This window comes from Sphaeramia orbicularis, chromosome 17, assembly GCF_902148855.1.
Source record: "Sphaeramia orbicularis chromosome 17, fSphaOr1.1, whole genome shotgun sequence".
NCBI lineage: Eukaryota > Metazoa > Chordata > Actinopteri > Kurtiformes > Apogonidae > Sphaeramia > Sphaeramia orbicularis.
In genome coordinates, this window is record NC_043973.1 from 6,300,307 (window position 1) to 6,323,612 (window position 23,306).

Below are 23,306 nucleotides of genomic sequence, written 5' to 3' on the forward strand. Positions count from 1 at the left end.
TTGCTGTGAGTGTGTTCTTAAATTTAATGTCAATGGTAAGAACATGGGCGACACGGTGGTGCAGGGGTTAGCACTCATGCCTCACAGCAAGAAGGTCCTGGGTTCGATTCCAACACCAGTCGACGGGTGGTGGGACCTTTCTGTGTGGAGTTTGCATGTTCTCCCTGTGTCTGCGTGGGTTCTCTCCGGGTACTCAGGCTTCCTCCCACCATCCAAAGACATGCACTGATAGGTTAATTAGTTCATCTAAATTGCCCACAGGTGTGAATGTGAGAGTGATTGTTTGTCTCTATATGTCAGCCCTGCGATGAACTGGCAAAATGTCCAGGGTGTACCCCGCCTTCGCCCCTATGTAGCTGGGATAGGCTCCAAGTGACCCCTGTGACCATAGTGAGGATAAAGCGGGTTCAGAAAATGAATGAACGAAGGATGAATGAATGGTAAGAACATCATCTGATTTGTTGGTCACAAATTGAGAGCAGGAGGATATGGAGATCTGGACACTGCAGGAAAACTGCCACACTGTCAAGACACTGATAGTCCCGGCTTCAATTTTATACCTACAAATGAGGAGTGAAAGACTTTTTCCTTTTGCAGTATATATTTTTTAAAACATATTTGTTTCACACTAGGCTCGGACTGGGTAATCGGGAGGACCAGGACAATTCCCGGTGGGCCGGTATAATATTTGGGCCGCGAGGGCCGGAGTTCACTTTAAATATATATATATATTTTTTTTTTTTTTGGGGGGGGGGGGGGGGGTCAGTCATAGCACTAGGTTGATCACGTAAACTGCAACCGCTGTTCCTGGGCCCCACCCCCTCTACTAGCAAGCAGACACAGACGCACCGTGACCTGCTGTAATATGTCCTTGCATACGGTTAGTAGCTCTGTACTGTAGCTGTGTAGCATATACGATCTGTGCTCTGTAGGCTGTGGATGGTCAGCTGTGTTTGCTGTTTGAAACAGGGATAATAGAAAGAGCAAGGGTGGTGTGGGGAAGGCAAGAATTAAAAAGAGGAAAGCTCTGGAAGCAAATGCAGCCAAATGTGACAAAATCTGCAACTTTTTCACAAAAACGACCACGGGTTGGAAACAACTAATGAGGACGATGAAACGGGTAAACCATCTTTAAAGTTAGTTAATTTTTGAGTCAGTGAATTGTGTGGCATTGTGGCGTGGAACATAACGTTATGCAGTTTAAATAATAGTATGATGCGACGCCACATAACTGGGAAACTTTGTCTTGTAGCTCCTCAGAGTCAGAAAGCAGATCCAGCAGCAGACACCAGCCATGAGCCCACAAGTCCAGAGTGGGCAGGTAGGACTGCTCATAGAGGGAAGATTATTAGAATAAATAGGCTACAATGAAGAGTATGGTGTAGGCCTGTTCAATATGAAAGGTGCTCTGAGATGCTCCAGGATTCAGCACTACATGAATAAAACTGACACCAAGGCTTTGCAAAATAGAAGATTTGTGCTGAGAATTCTGACCATTTTTAAAATGTGCTTTAGTGTCAGAAGCAGAGCCAGAAGCCAGTAGTGATGAGGGGATTGCTCCTGTCAGGATATAAGGAAAAGGTGAGCTGTTGGAACAGACTGTGTGAACAAGCATTAGTTCCACTAAAACCACTTTCTATACCCAAACCATAGTACTGGCCTATTTTATTTTTCATCATTAAAAGTGAGACAGTAAATACACAAAGCCCACAACTGAAAGGCAATAGCATAAAGTAATATCAAATAAACCTGCATATTTAGCCAATGTAAATATCTTAATTAGTTAAGTAAATCAAAATGTCTGTAGATATTATTTTTTTATTGTGATACAGGTGCAGGCAAGTCTAGGGAAACTGGAGGAAGTGTGAAAGGGAGAGCGAGTCTACTGATGACAGAGGAGCAGCTCAGCAGCACAACCCTGAACCACTAGGCACAAATGACAGAGCTGAAGAGGAGTCTGTTGTTAGCCTTGGTTCCTCTGCTCGCCCTCAGTCACAGGAAATACAGACAGTTTTTTCTTATCATCCTTGTCAAACCCCTAATATAACTATACCAAAAGTTTTCAATAGCAAAGATGGAACAAACCGCAAGTAAGTTGTGATGGAAATCTTTTGTTGCAGAGGATACAAAAATGATAGTTATTAGAAATTGCAGCAAGCTTTTTTTTTTTTTTTTAATTATTATTTTTTTATTTAATATTTTTATATATTCTTTTATTTCATTTCAAACATTTTAAAGGTTTGAAAAATGTTAACACTTATAAGAACAAAAATATAGATTCTGTTATTGTTGTGTTGTGAGGAATAATAATGTCAGAGATATCGATGTGCACTCACTGTTGAAATAAATCCACATTGTGAAGCAACCTTTACTTGCACTGAATTGGAAATATTTTAGAAAATACACTGAATTACAAGGCTTTGCAGAACAGTGTGTAGACCTAACATGTAAGGTCATAATTCCATGATTTTAATAATCGTGATCTAAAGTGGGCCGGTCTGAGGTATGAAACTCCAGGGCTGAAAATGAGTCTCAGTCTGGCCCTGTTTCACACTATTATTAAAACAAAATTAGAATCTATGAAAGTGATTTATTCAAAACAATGATGTTGCACCCTCCTTCTAAAGAATATTAATTATATATCAAAGTAGAAAAATAAAGCATGTAATTATGTTCAGAATTTGAACGGTAACCATAACCCCAGCCTGAAAATAAAAAATGATAAGAATACTGTTGAAGTGCCAGATTGAAAAAGCACTATCAATAAGAGAGGTAATATCGATAAAATCTGAATCTGAAATATGAATACCCATCCCTAGGGACTGTCAGCTTTTTTTTTAGGTTGATTTAATTTAATAGTCTCATTGAATAGATACAGAAAAAGGCACAACTGACACTATGACTAGTTGATAAAACAATAATAATAATTATTGTTAAATACATTACAAACATACTACAATACATACATCTTTTGTGTTTGGAGTACATTTTGTTTACATTATCAGATAACAAAAACACTTAATATTTTAATGTTTTTGTTATTTTTCCCCTAATTTTACATGTACAAATTTTAATGTTGAAAAAATAGTTTATTGTTTGCTGTTTTGAAAGTTTTAGTGTAGATTAGTGTAATATTCCACTGTTTTGTCTGTGTTTGTCAATTGTTTATGTTAAAACTACAAATAACTCGCATGTTTCATCAACTTTTTTTTTACCAAGAAGTCAGTGTTTAAATGCTTTTATGATTTGATGAATGATTTGATTTAATCTGACATTTGTAGTTATTCTTCATTTCAACTGATAAATATATATATATATATATATATATATATATATATATATATATATATATATATATATATATATATATATATATATATATATATGATAAAATTTTTGGCCTGACTGCTAGCTGTTTCTGTTGTTGTCTGCCTTTGCCCAATGGTAGCTAGAACAGGCTTCGACACCTACATGACCGTCTTGAGGATTAAATGGTTTCAGAAATAAATAACAAGACAAAAACAAATAAACATGAATGAAAGAATATATGGATGCTAGCTGTTGTTGCAGACCTCAACATCTTGAGACCAGTCTCAAGACCTTACTTTTACCTTATTTCTGGCTCAGATAATGATGACTTGGACGTTTGAAAACATATTGTGCTGGTTACACAAAGCATAATCATTTATTGTACATACAGGCTGTTTACTACATAATGTGGCTGATTACTACAAAAAAGTGAGAACATATTCTATTCAGTTGTTTTATTGCACAATGCTCACCTAAATTCTAAAACAATTAATAAAGAAATGGCACTGCCTACCTGATAGGTGGCAGTAGCATCGCTGCTTGTATCTGTTCCGAGGTTGGTGAGTTTCTCTTTCAGCTTGTGGTGGGAGCGATGACGAAGGCAGTACACTACAGTGGAGGCTAGGAGAACACAAACTATACACAAGATGGACACAATGGTCAGGATGAGGAACTTGGTGGACTCAGCCTGGCTGTACTTGGTTGGGATCTGGTTGATCTGACTTCCCTGTAGAATACAAAAGAATAGAAGAAGAAGCAGGTTAATTATTTTTACCATGGGCATTTTTAGACCATTTTTGGGGCTGCTAAAGCACCCCTAAACTGATTCCCAGCACCCTAAAATATTTTAAGATTGCTGAAATTTTTCTTTTTTCACATTTATTTTATGTCCATTCTTAACATGCTAGAAAAATGTCACAACCATACGCACTACATGGCTGAAACATAATATTTTAACAACAAAAATACAGCACACCCCCCTACCTTGTCCCTCCCCTCTTTCCTCAATTCAGACTCTGGGCTCCATCTGTATAGAGCAGTGCAGACAGGCACTGCCTTCTAGAGTTGGGATATGGTAGTAGTGTAAGTACTTGGTGTAAACCAGGACATGTGACACATTTCTTTACTTCAACCACTTAATACCAACACATTATTATCATCACCAGACCTAATTTTTGCTGCATTGAAACGTAGATCACTGTTGATGTTGTTAGGTGGCAGTTAGCTGATGTTTTTTCGAGCTAGGAAATGTTCCATGTGGTTCAGTCAACCTCTGTCCTCTGTTTGAACTGGACTGAGAGAAGCTGCTGTTGTGTCATGTGCATGTGTTCATATTAAAGACAAGGAGAGCCTATCTTTATCTGACTGGATGCTCATTAACTTCTATTGTGTGTGTGAGTGTGTGTGTGTGTGTGTGTGTGTGTGTGTGTGTGTGTGTGTGTGTGTGTGTGTGTGTGTGTGTGCGCGCAGACAGCTAGTCTCATCATGAGCGTATGATTGTTTTTGTTTTGCTTTTTGTTTCTTTCTAAAAATAAAAAAAAAAAGAGCCAGATTCAGGTAAGATTCTAAGATCAACTCGTTGTAACCTCATTTTAACCACAGCAACCAAATATTCTGTTACAATGATATTGTAAATTGGATAAATGTACCAGTTTATATCTCTTATGAGATATAAAACACATTGTTTGGTTATTTGCCTTTTGGATAAAGCACAAAGAGAGAGCGGAGAGATGCTTAACATATACACTGGTCTACAATTTTTTTTTTTTTAGAAATGATCTGCCTCAGAGATTAAATGTGCTAAATGTTACATATTTTAATCAGATTAATTGGAAAACAAATGACCAAAACTGGTTTGCTGATGTTTTGACAGTATATGATAGTGTTATTACACATATATGTTGGTTTCTGTCCATTTATACGACAGATTTATAAATGTTCCACTGATAGAACCTGTAAAGTGAATGTATTGTCATGTGCAGACAGTGTGTTGAAGTAGATCTGGTAGCTCTGACACAAATATTCCTCTGGAGTTAAACCCATTCTCTCATATATGTATATGTTGAGGAGCTGCTGTATCAAAATGGAGGATATCTTTCCACCAGCAATTAGAGTTAGGGTTTATTTATTTTATGATTCCAATCCATTCCTCTTTTACTGTGGATCAGCATTTAAATAACTTTTATCAGATTTGATGGTTTCGTCACAGAGTTTCTTATACCCAAACATTTTTTTGGGAATGATGGTCCGAAATTGCATTAAAATGTACAAAACAGTAAAATTTCTCCTGCCTGGCCAGCCAGCACTCTGGGTGCTCAGCACCCCTAAACCTCTGATCCTAGAATCGCCACTGATTATGACAAAATATATTATTCATTTTCTCTGCCATTGCCACCAACATTCTATTTAACATCAAATTATGTTCATAGGATTCAACAGAGGATTCTGTTCAATGTTTGTGAATTGGCATACTAAGAGAGTCCGGTCTACACCAGATCTAAATGTAAAGTGTCATGAGATAACTTTTGTTATGATTTGATGCTATCATAAAATTTGATTGATTGATGGTTCCCAGATGAAAGTAATGTTGGCCAACATATTGTTAACGTCTAATATAACACATTAGACATTAACATTAATTTACTGTACAGTACATTAAATTACTGTACATTACTGTGCAGTCAATCAGATCAAATTGAAATTTACCAATAAATTAGCTTTGTGCAGCAAAGTGGCACACAAATAATTGGAAATATGTAAAATGGCCAAATTAGTGTTTTTTACTGTGACTTCAAACCGAAAAGTCTGAACCAAACTTTGTGTTTTTTACACTGTAATTATAGCTTTGCTTTCAAACTATAATTTTGAGTGTGACCTCATGTGTTGTATCATTGTCATCTACATGTGATGTATTTTCCTTAGAAGATGGGCTGTGTCTGACATCGGCACTTTGCTAATTCAGCTAATTTTCAATTTCTTCTGTTTTCCATTTTCTTTCGACATCCTTGTGTAACTTACAGTGATTGGCCTGAACGTCCAAACCCTCCAAAACTAGTTTCACACTGAACATAAACTGAACTGTGGTTCAATTTAATCTGTGTCCAAAGTCTTTGGACAATACTATTCACATCTGCAAATTTTTTTCAGATCAAACAGGAAACACAGGGACAATAGATGTGAAGTAGGCAAGAAAATGGAATATTATGATATTGATTTATGCCTGTAAGGCATTTGCAACTATTCCATTGTTGCATTATATCTAGATTTTACCATGTTATACTGTGAAGGTGACAGACACATAGGAATAAAATTACACTTAACTCTAAATTTAAATATCATTAAAACATTTAATATAACATAAATACATTAGTCAACAGAATATAAAGCATGAACCTAGTTGTTCACAGATATTTACATATTACATATTATACATTTTACCATACACCTTATAAGTTAGGCTTTGTTTATGGAAGTGGATTCTGTAAAGTGTGATTATAGTGTTACCAAAAACTACTTAATTTTTCAGTCAGATAACACAAACTAACCTGTAAAATTAATTGGCTTGGTGTTTGACTGGAACAGAAACCTACACCATCTTGATGCCTCATGGTTTGATGTCACGACATTAAAGCATCCACCACATGTCCTATAAAATCACAGACTCTGACATCCAATACCTGACAAATTAATCTATCTGAATCTCCTCAAAAGGTTTCATTATTTTGGCATCTAATGATGTTCAGCAAACATGTTTGATACTACATTACTAGATGAAAGTGTGAATCACACTGTTCTTCTCTTTCCCATTTTGGAAAGACATAAATATGCATATCGCTGTGCTCGATGAAAAGTATAATCACAGGCGTTTGTTCCACCATCTGTGCCCACGAGTGCATAGAATACATAAACTCCTGTTTAGCAAAGCATTCTGAAGTGTGTTGAGACAGCTCGACACACTGTTTGACCATACTAGTGGAATTTCCTACCAACAAAGCCAATAGATGTTCTGCGTTCTTGAGCAGGTGCTTTGTCAATTCTGACCCCAAATCCAGCACGTGAAAACCAGATCCTTCAGCAAATGAATCGAGTCTGTTTTAAGTGTGCTGCATCAGATAACACAATGAACACATATGTGAAAAATTCCCTGAACTGTGTGTAAAAACCACCACCAAGGTTAATTTGAGTGAGGACATGTGAACCTTATTGAACTGTTGGCTATGAACTGCAGCTCCAACTACTGATGTTCATTTTTTCAGTGCACAAGTGAGCTCACAACATAATGACTCACCTGACAAGTAACAATTAACAATAGGCAACATAATTCCATATTATTATACACAACATAATGATCTTAACAACAAAGAGCAAGGCTAGGACTAAAGCAGAGGAACTACAAATTGCACTACCAATAACAAGTTGACAGTTCGTCTTGACAATCATCAAAAGAAGCTGATAGCTAAAAAAGCTTTACTCCATTCTTCTTTGTTTTCTTTTTGTCATTTTACAACTTGCTTGCTATTATTTTTGCAAAAGAAAAATTATCTTTACATTTTCTCAGTCCAGACTGCCCCTTTGAGAGCATAGTTTGTTTGAGCAAACAATTTGTTGGTTCTTCAAACAACCAACAATATATAACATCCACTGGCAAATTCAAGATTCTCATATTTTGACAGAGTAATATAGTCCTTGTTGGCAGGAAGTAGGGGTGTATGGGTGGGCTAAGAGTCACAGAAAAGTAAGCATTCTACTCTCACAACCACCACTGCTGCAATGGTAGCCAAGGTTATAATAGGTTGGCATTATAACCTTGCATTGCCCATTGTGACCAATACAATAGCCAAATATTTTTGTATTTGGATTGTATGTTTGGATATGTGTTTTCCAATATGTATTTTCATCCACTCCTTTTCAAATATGTATTATATGGCTTATGTCTTACGTTTAAGTGCTTTGTTTATTTATTTTCTTCTGTTTTGACATTTATATTCGAAATAAATACATAAATCAATCAATCAATCAATCCATGATATGAATATTATATCAGAAATGGTTGAATAAAGGGTTTTTTAAGTTTGTTGGAGGTAGTTTTTAGCTTTTTTCAAAGAAAGATTCAGAATGATTAATTTGAAATGGAAATGTCTTCTGCACACAACTTCTGATGTAGTTTAACTCATGACTGAGCAGCTTGTTCCCCTGCATTTTCACAAATATTCTCATAAAGTATTAACATTGGCCCCATAGCAGTAACAGGATCCACAGCTAACGATGCCTTGTCACAAGATTCAAATGTTATTTGATTGTTAAATATTGTATTTTTTCATTTTTACTGAAGCCAATAAAGATGCTTACTTGAACTGTCATAGAGATGGGGACAAATGTCCTGTGAATATAGACATTGCAGGTTGAAGGACTTGCTCGCTCAACCTAGGTCAACCATTCTCCAGAGCCGCAGTCTGCTTGAGGTTTCTGCCTGTTCAAAGGAAGTTTTTCCTCACCACTGTCACCAAGTGTTTGCTCCTGGAGGATTCTGTTGGGTGTTTTTGTGAATTATCTTAAGAATCCGGTTTAGACCAGCTCTAAATATAAAATGTCATGAGAAAACTTCTGTCAGGATGTGGCACAATTTACAATTTGATTGGCAGGATGGTTGGTTGGTTGGTTGGTTGGTTGAGTGATTGATTGATTGACTGATTAATTGATTAATTGATTGATTGATTGATTGATTGATTGAACCTTGCTGAAAAGCAGTGACCTTGTCTTGCAGGTAAAAAGGAAGGGTGGGGAGTGAAGAAAAAATAAATAATCTGTGTCCCTTTGTGCCAGAGGTCACAGAGATTGGGGCGAGATGCAGAATGGTGGGTTAATGGAAAGAAGGCTTTGAGAGCAGCAGGCAGAGAGCCCTGTCACATCCCTCCTGCCTGCCTGTCAGGACACAGAAACCCTGAAACCCTGGGAGGTGGGGAGAGGAGTGCTCTGCCCTGCACACATATTGTTCTGGAATGCTTGCAAGGTTTCAGGGAGTGACCCCCACTACCTCCACACACACATCACCACTCCATGATACCCTCCCTCTGTACCAACCCCCTATGACTTCATTCATTGTCTGCTGCTGCATTCAGAGTGCCTGCAGAGAAAACCCACAATGGTGGACAACAGTTGTCCTATGCTTTTTCGGGTGTCCAATTTGCTTGGGGAACTCTAAGTCGTAATGTAAAAGCCGGTTGCATAGGGATGTGATGGCCTTGAAAGAAAACATTGGGCATCTCTGCACTAAAGAGCATTCACTCACTGCTAAGAAAATGTTATATATACATATATATATATATATATATATATATATATATATATATATATATATATATATATATATATATATATATATATGTATATACAGGGTGTCCCATAAGTCTCCATACATAGGAGACATAATACATTCCATACATATATGGTTCTAACATGTATTTCTTTATATTTCTTCTTTATAGTTCTTCAGCAGACACGCATTGAAATGTGTTCCCGACAAAATGGCAGTCATATAGAGCACATTATATAAATAAAAATGGTTTATGTCAAGAAACGTTTATTTTTCCTATGTATGGAGACTTGTGGGACACCCTGTATATATATGTATATATATATATAGATAGATAGATAGATAGATAGATAGATAGATAGATAGATAGATAGATAGATAGATAGATAGATAGATAGATAGATAGATAGATAGATAAGGCCTGTCACGGTACACGAACCGAACCGAACCGTTTCGGTACACACCTTTTCGGTTCGGTACACAGCTGTACCGAAACAGCACAGTATGGAACGAAAGACGTCGTTCAATGCGGAACTTTAAATCCGCGCAAGTTTCACATGGACATATGGAAGGACGCACACATTGACCCAAAATATGAAATAGCAGTTGATATAAGGTTAAAAAAAACAACAAATATGATGTGAACCAGGAAGGAAGAGACTGCAGACCCTCCACCATCATTACAGTCCAGTTTGGATCAGTTCAGGTTCAGGTGAAAGACAACAACGAGGAAAGAGACGTTAATAAGACGGACGTTGTTTGGCCCCTATGAACTAAGGTAGTTCTAAAACATTTACACTAGCTCTGTCTGTCTGTCTGTCTGCCTATCTGTCTATCCCGTACACTGTATAATAGAGGAATAAATAGAACGTTGAAAGTATGTAAAGTTTCACTTTCGTTTCACGACAGCGTTCCTTACATTAGTTATGGACCGCACCCCCAGGTATATAACTGCACGCCCCCCCCCTATCCCCCGGCTCCGACAAAAAAAATAAATAAATAAAAATCCCCGTGCACACAGGCACAGAACACAGTTTGTTCTCTGTCCTAAAATAAATAATTTGGTTCATTGTGTTGTCAATGTCTCTCTTCAGTTTGTTTAAACAGAATGCCAGTTTACCCTCTTGTTAATGTTGCACTTCATGTGGAATTTTTGTTGTTGTTATTTTTATGCAGAATGTGAACTGACAGAACTGTGATTAGATTTTTCTTGTTTGTTCGAAACTACCTTTCAGGGAAAAGTGCAACACTAATGTTTAAAATACACTTAGTAATATTAATAATTTATTTTATTTTCTATTTGATTTGTAGCAGCAGAATTATATTATTCCTGTTTTTCTATATTGTACTGTCTCCAAAAATTGGGGGAAAAATGTTAAAAAATTCATAAAAGCATTAATAGACATTTTGAGGGGTTTTCTTTCTTCCCGTACCAAACCAAAAAAACCGAACCGTGGCTTTGAAAACTGAAAACGTACCGAACCGAAAATGTTGTGTACCGTTACAGGCCTTATATATATATACATATATATAACAACAAACGTAAGAAATTCAGCTCTGAAGCAAAGTCCATATAAATGATTTATCTACAATAACTGCAAGTTACAACTCTTCATAAATTAGTAATAAACGTAATGCAGGATTCAGTTTGTGTTGTATAGTTGCGTGTATTAATAATGCATCACACACCCGTAACAGTAGATGCAAATGATTGCAGTTTGGGTGAGTATTTTAGATGAGTCTTTTCAGAAATATAGTCTTAATGTAAAAGATGGCAGCAGAAATATTAACCAAAAGTTGCTGAACACAAGCCTGTACATGTTGTGGCTTTGGCATGTCCATTAATAAAGCATTACTGCTGATTCTACATGCTTCCACAGCAATCATCTTTTACAATTTTTTTTTTCTCTTTTTTTCATGAATCTAATAACTTCATTTGTCATTTTACTGCAAGTCATCTCATTGTTTTGTCAAATTACGTTTCATGGAGAGGGATTGCATCTTGCTCGGCTGATAATGGCCCATAATTCAAGGCTCTAACTGTAACAGCTCAGTCATCTTTCACAAGACAGATGCTGGCGTTTTCCAAAGCACACCCACACTGCCACTCTCACTCACTCACACAGTGGCACCACCTCCCCTTTGGTCTCTTTATCATGGCTGTCTAGCATGTCTGTCTATTGATTCAAACAAATGTAGTCTGACCCCACCTGCTTCATCAAGTTTTGGTAGTAGCTGGTGGTAACAATAAAGGGTTGGGTATGGTTACACGATGGCGTGTTAGTTTGCACCTATTAAAAAAAAAACAAAAAACACACGTTGGAGCTTATGTTGCAGACGCAGAAAAAAATGACAATGATTGAAAATCAAATATTCACACAGAACAAGAGGAGGAAAAATTGAGTTGACGCAGTTGGTCGTTATTGTGTGAAGGACTGTGAAACCTTTCAGCATAAAACACATCTGTGTGAAATATTGCACTTGTATGTGTAACATAATCGCATAAATTCCATTTCTGACATGATACAGTGAGCAGCAAAGGTGACAAATTTAAGCACATTTCTTGATTTTGTGCTGTACAAAGGGGAGTCACACTTTCATTTCTTGATTTTTTTATCTTTACTATGTATTTATTTTACATTGCTAAAAGAAATTTGAGAAAGTAGAAAAAGTGCAGTGAAACAAAACCAAATTTTAATGAAGCTGCTGTTTTTAAAGTCACACTGCAAACAATTAATCACTGTAATTATTTCAACTTCTTTTCAGTAAATTCTATTTGTGGTCAAGGTTAAGGTTGTGTCGGAATCATTTTAGTGTCAGATTAGTTGCTAAAAAGAAGAAACTAAATTACCATCTGGATCATTCCTCACTCAGATGTGATTTTTTTTCCATCAAATAATGCACAAGAAGAAACAGAAATCCGGTTTGTTTCTGGAGGAGTCTCAAACATTAGGATCAAGCCTATTTCAGTGAGTGCTTGAAAATGAAAGCTAAAATATTGCCTCCCCGAAGGCAAAAAAGAGCAGCTTCTTTTCATCCCTCCATCTCTATTGTCCATCTGCTCTGGCAAAATACAACAATTGTACTTGCAAATTTTCATTTCACATATCCAAATGTGATTTGACATACAGTATCTCTGAAAAGCATTCATATAGGCCGTCAAGGATGTTGCCCATCTGCCTGCCCGCCAGGTTGAATTGAGCTGTATGCTGCTGGATTCAACCCTTTTCAGCAAATATCAGACACACTCACTACAGACAAATAGGCATCCGTTTAACTGGAGGAAAAAAATCTGAAAAAAGAAAGGGAAAGCGCTGCAGAATTTTTTTTTTCTAGATTGTTTTGTTTCTCTTCTGGTGAATATCTGGTTGCATCAAATCCTACTCAGCTTTGATCACCTCCATCCACTCAAGTGTGATGTGTAGGCAGTGTTCTAATTCATTTTCTTACAATAATCTGCTTTGCAGGTGTGACTACAAAAGGAAATGATGCTAAAAGCAATTGCTTGATAGTACACAAAAATTGGGAAAAAATCCCTGTAGAAATAGGTGTGTGTTGTTTAGGGTTTGTGGATTGAAGAAGGGGGTTCAGCGGCGTGGTATGGGGTAATGTGTTAGAAGGGGGGTGTGGATTAGCCAGGCTCCCATAGACAAAAGGCAGATGGATTTGCACTGCTCTGGCTTATTCAGAGCAAGTGAAAAAAGGTCAGAGGGAGAGCAGTGGCCAGCTATTGTTTTTCTCCTGGACAACTGCTGTAGGGAACAAAGATTTGTCCCTCACTTCAGATTCATCCTGTATCTCTGAAAAAGTTCTGCAGGGGATTTTAGCAAAATATTTCAGCAACCAAGCAGAGTGATACACATGCATGCACACACAGGTACACACATAGAAGCTGCTGCAAAATTTACTAGAGATTTTTACACACGCACGCATGCATGCACGCACGCACACACACACAAATTTATACACAAACAGCCCTTGTACGGCAGTACTAAAATCAAATATATAGATACACGTCTTTCTGTACAAAGCACCCACTCATCAAAAGTATGCTACCATTTAAAAAAAAAAAAAAAAGCCCCACCAAAACGTAGCACCATGACCCTCTCTTGAATTAATTTATATTAACAAACAGCTCATTTAGACTCTTTTTGATTCCCTTTAGCCAAAAAAAAAAAGCCCAATATGGACCATCTTAATACGACACACTCACAGTAGAAAAAACATAGGAATAAAAAAAACAAAACCCTGGCACTCCTCTCAGGTGCACATCCCTCACAATGTAAAATAAATGTGCAACATCACTTGAAGTTTGCACACTAGCAGTGTAAGGATGCAGCTGGAGAAAATGAAAGCAGCGGTAAATCCCATTAAACTGAATGTTAGTACAGTGTTACGGGGAGGTAACAGCTGCATAAAGCTGAACAACCGGAGCGCGCCATCAATCACTGTGGAAACTCCACAGATACTTGACCGCATGTCCACTTCTAGAATTCTACTTTTAGTGACATTTTTTCATACATTTTTGGGGACAGAAATGGTCAAAATTAATGAGGTCCAAAAAATTTTAATTTATTATTTTTAAAAAAGCAATTTGCCACAATAAAATCTGTGGTCATCCTCAGTATTTGATGGATTTTACGGAATGGCAAAAGAATTGCAGACATTATCAAGAACATTATCATTACAACTGTGAAATCCTACCTAATCCGTGGTGAAGTAATGCAACAGACACCTCCTCCTGATTTTATTTTCCATTCCACTCCAGCTCAAATGCCTGCGACTCGGTGACAGCACCACACCAACAGTGGAGGAAGAGGACAAGAAGAGAGTGGGTGGGAGAGAGTGGGAGAGAAAGAGAGTTTCATCTCAACCCACCATCTCTTTTCTGTCGTCATGGAGAGGAAAAAAGAAGAAAGTTCCCAGTTTCTTCTGCTCCTCCTTTTCCTAATGTCTGTTTCTTCCATTGCAAAAAAGAGGACTAGAATGCACTGACGTATTTCTGTCTGATTCCTTTTTCCTTGGCGCATTCAAATTTAGAGAGGAGAGGAAGAGGAGAGCGTCAACCTGCAGCCTCCTCTTCCACACAGACGAATGAGATGCTATTTTATGAGAGACTACAAAGTCCGCTGTAGGGCTCCTCCTTATATTCCTCCCTTCCCTCCCTCCTTTCCTTGCCTGTCTCCAGCACATGTCACCTCCCCTCGTTGCCATGACAACAGCTCCACATGTTGTCGACAGGAGGAGGAAGAGGAGAGGAAGATGAGTTGAGGACAAGGGGCGGCAATGGAAAGGAAAAAAAAACAAGATGAGGAGAGGAAAGACAAAGAATAAAAGGAGAATATCACAAGAAAGGTAAAAAGAAGAAAGAAAGGAAGACAAAGACTTTTCAACTCCTCTAGACTCCTGGTGAGCCTTTAAATCTGTATTCCCTTAAACAAATTAACACTGTTGTCAGCGCAGCAATGTCATTAGAAAACAACTTGAAATATCTTGAGGCAGACTGGTCCTCTGGTACCGACAAACGGCTGCTCAGCTCAAGAAAAATCACTGCAGCTAACAGTTTGTTAGAAACAGGAAAAACCATCGCGAATGGCGATGCAACAAAAACTAGTCAAACATCATCTCATAGAAATTAGAAGTTAGATGCAATGCATACAATTTTTTTTTAAATAACAAATTATTAAACGTTAATTGATGTCATTTCTAAGTGAAGTATAAGTGGAAAAAGTATTGTAGTAATAGCATATCAATAAAGTAAAAACTTGGAAATTTTCTGGGAAATTAGAAAAGATCAATAGTTGTTCAGTTAATTTTCAAGAGATATTTGGCTAATACTACATTTAAAAAGCAACAAAATAATAATAAATAAATAAATATATATATATATATATATATATATATATATATATATATATATATACATATATATATATATATATATATATATATATATATATATATATATATATATATATATATATATATATATACATATGCATTTATTATTAAAATAATAATAGATGTACACACACACACACACACACACACACATATGCATTTATTATTATGTTACTGCTTAAATATAGTATTAGCCAAATATCTCTTGAAAATTAATTGACCAACTAATGATCTTTTCTAATTTCCCAGAAAATTTCCAAGTTTTTACTTTATTGATATGCTGTTACTACAATATTTTTTCCACTTATACTTCACTTAGAAATTACATCAATTAACGTTTGATAATTTTGTTATTAAAAATAAAAAAATGTGTGCATTGCATCTAGCTTCTAATTTCTATGAGACGAGGTTTGACTAGTTTTTGTTGCATCGCCATTGGAGATGGTTCTTCCTGTTTCTAACAAATTATTAGCTGCAGTGGTTTTTCTTGAGCTGAGCAGCTGTTTTTGCAATGTGAATAGAAACTGGTTCCACTGAAAGACAAACTTGACCAAAAAAACATAAAAAGCCAACTTGACCAACAATATCAGCTGCTTTTGGCAACAGCCTTATGAAGTCATGTATGGCTAGGTTTGGGCACTGAAAAAATAAGCAATAAGAGTAACAGAAAGACACTAGAGTTGTGTTTCATACAGAAAAATATAGTTGACATAAAAATGAGTCCATTTATGATCTATTCCTAACCCATACCCAAGTATTATTATTATCAAAACTTAAACAATCAGAAGTGTTAGGAGATGACCTCTAGCCTCTGGTGGCAAAGTTCTGGATTTTGCACACCCCCCCCCCCCCCCGCCCCCCCGATTCACAAAGCCTACAGGCAAATTATAATTATTTGTAGTAATATTATAGTGTAGTTTGACAATAACAATTATTAATAATTATTAAAATTTGGGAATAATGTCAATTTGTTGACAAAAAGTTGCAGTAGTCTTGTAGTCATATAGTTACCAAGCAAATTTGGAGAATTTTTTTGAGTGTTGCACAAGAAAAAACAAACAAACAAAAAACCAATAAGCATAAAATGGAACAGCTGCAACAGCTGACAAAGAATGGATAAACTTGACTATGTAACCTTTTTTTTTTTTTTTTTTTTTTTTTAATATGTAACAGACAGAGTTGCTGTAGTAAAGGTACACTAAAAACAATACCAGCTGCCAACATAATACAGCTTCTCATCACTTCAGACGTACCTGTTTTGACTACCGGAAATGGTTTCACTTCTTGTTTGGATAATTGAGAATATTCAGGAAGATGTTGTAAACAACTGATCAGTCAAATGTATTGTAGCAAGAACAACGTAGTATTGATACTCCAAACTATCAATAGCAGGGGAGGTCATACCCCACAGCACACTGACAGCGGCCAAAACCTCCAATGAATTACTGCTCTGAGGCTCATTGTTTACACTTCTCTTTATTGTGGTATGAAGTTTTCTCCTTCAAACACAAATGCAGACAATCAGTCAAACTAATGCCGCACCGCATAATCTTCACATGCTGTTAGCTAACCTCCATTTTCAGGCAGAAAACAGCCACAGTAAAACCACAAATCATCTCTATTTTCTGTATGGTTTGTGTAATCAATAGTTGTGCTAAAGATTTGGTTAGAATCAGCCAAACAAGGTCAGAAATTACATAGTTTAATCTGAATGGTGACTTGAGAAATCCCAGCCAACATACATTCATGAACTACATAATGAAACCCATCAGTGATGAATTTCAGCATCAAACCTCATTCATTTATTTCAGAGTTGTGTCCGCTGGTGATTTTTTTTTTTTTTTTTTTTTTTTTTTTTTTTTAATTGTCACTTTCTTTCATTCTGAATGTTGTTTCTGGCATGTTACATTCTTCCACTTTGGTCAGAGACCCCTTGGTGTTACTATTCAAGGCATTGGGACATTGGCAGTTTCATGGCTACAGTGACTCGCTGCTCTAGTGGTCCCATACAGTCACACTGACACATGATCCCATGGCTGTGAATAAATTCAGTTCATTTCTCTGACATAACATTCTCATGAACACTGTAATGGTACTTTTAGTTCATTTTTGAATATTTTAAAAGAGAATTACTTCTAGATAGAACAACATACATTCATGAACTACATAATGAAACCCATCAAAGGTAAATACAACTTGGTGTTTGCATTAAAAGTTGACCAATTAATTGGTTGATAGAACATTTTATTAGAAAAAAAAACATGGTAGAAAAGTATTGGCAGAACCTGGCTCTGATACTCTACAATGTTAGGACTCTCCACTAGAGACTTTTCTAATGCAGTTCTTTGAAATATTCGTAAATATGCGTTGATGGAAACACATCTTTTAACACATACTGTACTTACTACACACAACATGAGGTCCCCCTGGCCTATTAACAAATGGGACTAATGAGTTTTTAGCTGCAACATGCTGAGACCAATGGAGGACCAACAGCTGTAGCAAACATGGGGGGAGGTAAAGAATTAAGAAAGGAAAATGTGTGTTTGTCTGGGCCTTAAAGCCAGTTACACTTTCACTCGTTTTCATCAAAGTAGATTTTGTAACTTGGATATTGTAGAATTAAAGTAGTAGTCTTCCACAGTACTTCCACCCAAATCCATCTCAAAATTGAACCACTAGATTTTCAGAAAATCTAAACATTTGAACTTCTGTCAGAGATTATGTAATTTGAACACCGAGAATTGGCTAATGGTGATTAGCAGTATGTGCAATTTAGTAGTAATGTCATAACTGTCCTTTTAAATGAGACAGCCAGAGTCAAGACTAAATAAAATATTTGCAGTTATCAAGATCCTGTCCTTCAATGTTTGAGTTGTCATTATCTCAGCAGAATATTAAATAAACCTAGTGATTTCCTAAACTTATTGTGACATAGTCACTTTAAAGAGGAAATTTGAAATGACTGACATAAAACCAGAGATGAGGGGCTGATAGATGCAGCCAGAAGTCATTGAGACTTCTAATCTAATCTAATCTAATCTAATTAAAATATCATATCATATATTGTATTATATTACATTATATTATATTATATATAGATATAATATTAATGACAATCTCAGCGAGAGGATGTAGACCACAAGATCAAACATGCCCTTTTCTAATATTCACTTGTGCACCTGTTTGTGTTTCGTTTTTTGTTTCTTGTACAAAACATTTCTGGTTAACCTTTTTCCGCACAAATTTATTTTCTATTCAAATTTTCTACTTTTCTTCACTCAGATTATTTTCTTTTTTTTTTAATCAGGTAGATAGAAACACAACTTGTGCATATGTGCACAGGGTTATATATTCACACACACACACACACACACACACACACACACATATATATATATATATATATATATATATATATATATATATATATATATATATATATGTATATATATGTATATATATACATATATAATAAAACCCTGTGTGCACACACACACACACACACAAATAAATAAATATATAAATAGCAGATTTTACTCATGTCTTGTGAATCCAGAGAGGTTACATTTTATCATTTTTAAACTTTTTTGATCACATTTCCCAATATTAACCTTTGTAAAGTCTAATGCATTGTCTTTCAACTATTCAGTAACTATTAGGACTATGTATATGCTAGTTCGATGACTGATCATCATGTAATCTAATATCAAGTTATTTATTTGAATTATTTAAATTTTACAAAAAAAGGAAAAATTCTGATTCTTGCTTCTGAAATGTAAATACTTGCTTCTCTCCCCTGTGACAGTTAAGTGAATGTCTTTGAAAAGTGGAACAAACAAAGCATGCTTAGGCATTAGGGAAATACTGAGATTTGTTATCATTTTCTTACACTTTTAGACTAAATACTAATCCGTCAAGAAAGGTAATACCCCAACTTTGTTATGGCTATGAGTACATGAGGAACAAGCTTGTATTTGAATTTTTTCTGTGTATTTTGTAAAAAAAAATATTTTCTGAATCTATGCTTGTGCACCACAGACAAACAGAGTAAGAGGCCAGAGAAAGCAACTCTCTTACTCTGGTGCAGATGACAAGGCCCCTCCTGGGGAGTGTACGTGCATGTGCATTATGTGTGGATTTGTGTGTGTGTGTGTGTGTGTGTGTGGTGTGTGTGTGTGTGTGTGTGTGTGTGTGTGGGGGGGGGGGGGGGGGGGGGGGTGTCTCTTCAGTTTATCTTTCATTCAACAACCCCCCAGCCTTCAACTCCTTCACAGACACCCCCACCCCTCCTTTTCTTTTGTCCCCCTTGGTGACAGCTGGAGGTGGCAGGCAGGGAGGACCATGCTCTGCTCTGCTCTGCGTGTAGGGGGGGGTGGTTGATTGGGTGGTTGAGAGTTTGTGGAGGTGTGTGTGTGTTTTTTGGGTAGTTGGGGGGTGTCCTATTCAAACTGAAACCTGCCTTTACCCAAAACTTCCTTTGACCAATGATCCAAGAATTTGGGAGGTTTGGGCACCAATAATTAATTTCCTTTCCCTTTTAGATGATCAAAATCACTTCCCCAATTTCCTTTATGCTCATAAGCCACACCCCTAATTCACAAAACATGCAGCCCAGCATCTCTGCCTACTGTGTACCACTGAGAGGAGAGTAGGCATGTGTCAAACTAATATTTTACTAAATTAGGGTATTTTACATAAAATATTGCCTCACTGCTTGCATTCATGTTGCTAGGATAATTAATGGATTTATGTTAGACTATAGTAATTTTTGATGGTAAACCAGAGGCTTATGAGGCACCCATGAATGAACTGACCTTAGACCTTCTGATTCAGACAATTTCCTCATGTGTAATTCACACCAGACCACACAGGAGTTATCAATACAGGGGAGTAATTATAAAAAAACACATGGCAATTTGTGCTTGTAGTTAACTCTGCATGAAGCTGAACTAACGAGGAGTAATGACATAGTGAAATGTTACAGATCTTAATTCAGTTAATAGTTACTTAATTGGTTGAGATGGCAGTTTTGATTGATAAATTTGAGACTTGTCAACGAAAACAGGGCTGTGAATCATATGTAGCTCAGTCTGTTACTGATTAACAAATGGCCAGAAATATGCTCCCATGATGTGGCATTTAATGTGGCTGAAATTCTTGCCAACTGATATTTTGATTACCATATATTAAATAAATAAATAAATGAGAGAATGAATGAATGAATGAATGGATGAATGAATGGTCAGTCTGAACACCCAAATCTGGCTAGCATATTTTGCTTTATTTTGGCTTTATGAGGCTCTAACACCATGAATGTTGGTCTAAAGGTCACAATCATACTAACACAGACAGGGTGTGAATAAACTATGATTAAGAGGATCTACTCCATGTTAAAAAAAAAAAAAAAAAAGGACCTAGGGCCATGTAGTTCAATGACATATTTAAAGACATTAATTGACATTTGTTTGACGTTTCAAGGATAAAGGAAAAAGGAAAAAATCAATATTTCCCAATTCTTTGAACAAACTAGGTAGACCTTACCCAAAGATGTTCCACTACTAGGGATGCATGATTACCGGTATAATGATAAACCATGGTAAAATTCCTGATGGTTACCGTTTCAAATTCTAATTATGATTACAACCATGTTTAATTATCACACTTTGAAAAACTCACAGTGATACTGCTCATTTCTTGGAGAAGCAGCAGCAGTCCAGGCGCTCATCCGCAGTTTGCAATGTCTAGCCTCTGAAAACATGGCAGAAGGCACCCGCACGGACAGCATTCTGGAGATTTTTCCCTCCAACATAGCCAGGGATTTTTGAAAATGGAGACTTTTCTCTGCATTTGTGTCTATCATTCACATGACAATGACAGGCATGCACACTGAAAATGAAGGTTTCTATAAACTCTGGCCAAAGTGGGGATTTTGGCAAATCTCCGTTTTCACATTTGTGTGTAAATAGAGGGAAATGCAAAAACGGAGATTCTCAGACGGATGAAGGAAATACTCTACCAAGTTCACATGATGATCCAGTTTGGAGGAAGAGGATGGAGCTGATAAGTAAAGTTACAAGTATTAAATGAGAAAATAAGGAAGTTTGTTAGCAAATGTTAGCATCTTAGTTAATTAGCGCCCACTACATCTGCTTAACAGGATCTTCATGAAATTACTTGATAATAAGGCTTTTATGACATGTTTCCACATTGTCATATTTTATATTTTCTTTAGTTTATCCATTATCTGTTCTGTCTAGTTCAGCAGAAGGTAAATTAAGTCATAATTTGCAACAGTGCACAGCGGTCTTCATTAACTAAAGACAAAACATGACTGAAAAACAGACAGCAGCTGTTAACAACTACAGAACCAACACGGTTCGACTCAGAGTTCAAACCTTTTTTCATTCCCTTTGTCACATCAGAAAAGCAGTTTGTGATGGTAAAAACAAGTCATCAAGCTCATCCATTTACATTGCACTGTATTGGTTACACAATTTGGTGCAATTTGTTGGGGGGGGGGGGGGGGGTGAGACGGATAAACCCCCCCCTCTGGTTTTTATAGCCCTACTTCTGCTGAATAAATGTCATCCTCGGGGGGGGGGGGGGGGGGGGGGGGGGGGGGGGGGGGGGGACAACCCTGTCAATGATTAAAAGCCAACTGAAATAACAGGCAGGTTGTGACAGAGTTTTCTTATACCTATTGCCTACACTGCTGGCACTAAAGGCCCCCACAGAGTCAGGCGTACTTGACTCTGTGGACGTCAGCGTGTTCTCGAGGTGGACCCAAAGCAGACGTCCACTGGACACGTCCACACAAAGCTAAATTTTTATGACTGCGTGGACTCCACTTACGCATACTTGGTGTCACACAGTGTAGGATGATATAAATGTAGGAAATTGTCATGATAAATGTAGGAAATTGGTACGCTCGACTATGAAACCTCAAACTTCCACAGACAGTGAGCGCTGAGTCTGTGCCCCGCTCACAGTACGGGTACAGCGTAACTGAATCTGTGGGAGCCTTAACTTTCACCTGAAGCAAACTGTCGGCAGCAGAGACCCCCCTAAATAATTTGGTGCTTTTTATTAATTATTTTTTCTTTTTTTTTTTTTTTTTTACAAAAAAGTTCTGACACATTCAACATAATGTGGCCAGAGTATGAGTTTAAATAATCATATAACCTGTCATTATTAACTTAAATATGATCATAAATCTGTCAGTTTCCCTTCACTTCATAGTATAAGGTACAGAGCCCCTTCAGTGCGTCGTTATCCAGTCCATTCCACTTGTCCATATAGAGTACACCCACATCACTGAAAATCCAGTCGACGTTTTCCCTGTAACCTTGCTTGCACTCTTTGGCCTTTGTAGCACCCCTTTTCCACCAAACTGGTTCCAGAGCTGGTTTGGAGCTGGTGCCTGACTTAGCACCAGTTCTTTGTGTTTCCACTGCCCAAGCACCAGCGAAACCGGTTCCAGGCTGGGCTAGACAGCCGGCTGAAAAGAATCCCACATTTGGACCTGCTAGACTGGGTTTTAGGGGACAGGCCGGTGAATCCGACTACCAGTTCACTGAACTGGGACACAGCAGACATGGAATGGAGGCTTTGGATTGTGGACGAGTCTGTTGTTCAAACAGCGGCAAATGATATTGGTAAGTTTTGTTTCTCAAACACATGGTTAATAGCTCACAAAAACTCTACTTTAAAGATTAAAGTGAGCTACAAACGTTACGGATGTTAAAACGCTAGGTACTGGTATGCTAACAACAAGCTAACA

At 37.0% G+C, this 23,306-nt stretch overlaps 1 protein-coding gene across 1 annotated transcript in view; it reads right to left on the reverse strand.

Annotated features, from left to right (window-relative positions):
• Nucleotides 1–23,306, reverse strand: part of LOC115436682 (receptor-type tyrosine-protein phosphatase N2-like) — a 474,948-nt gene that overhangs the window by 92,718 nt on the left and 358,924 nt on the right. The window contains 1 exon segment of the mRNA XM_030159587.1: nt 3,824–4,036. Within this exon segment, the coding sequence (XP_030015447.1) occupies nt 3,824–4,036 (213 nt within the window).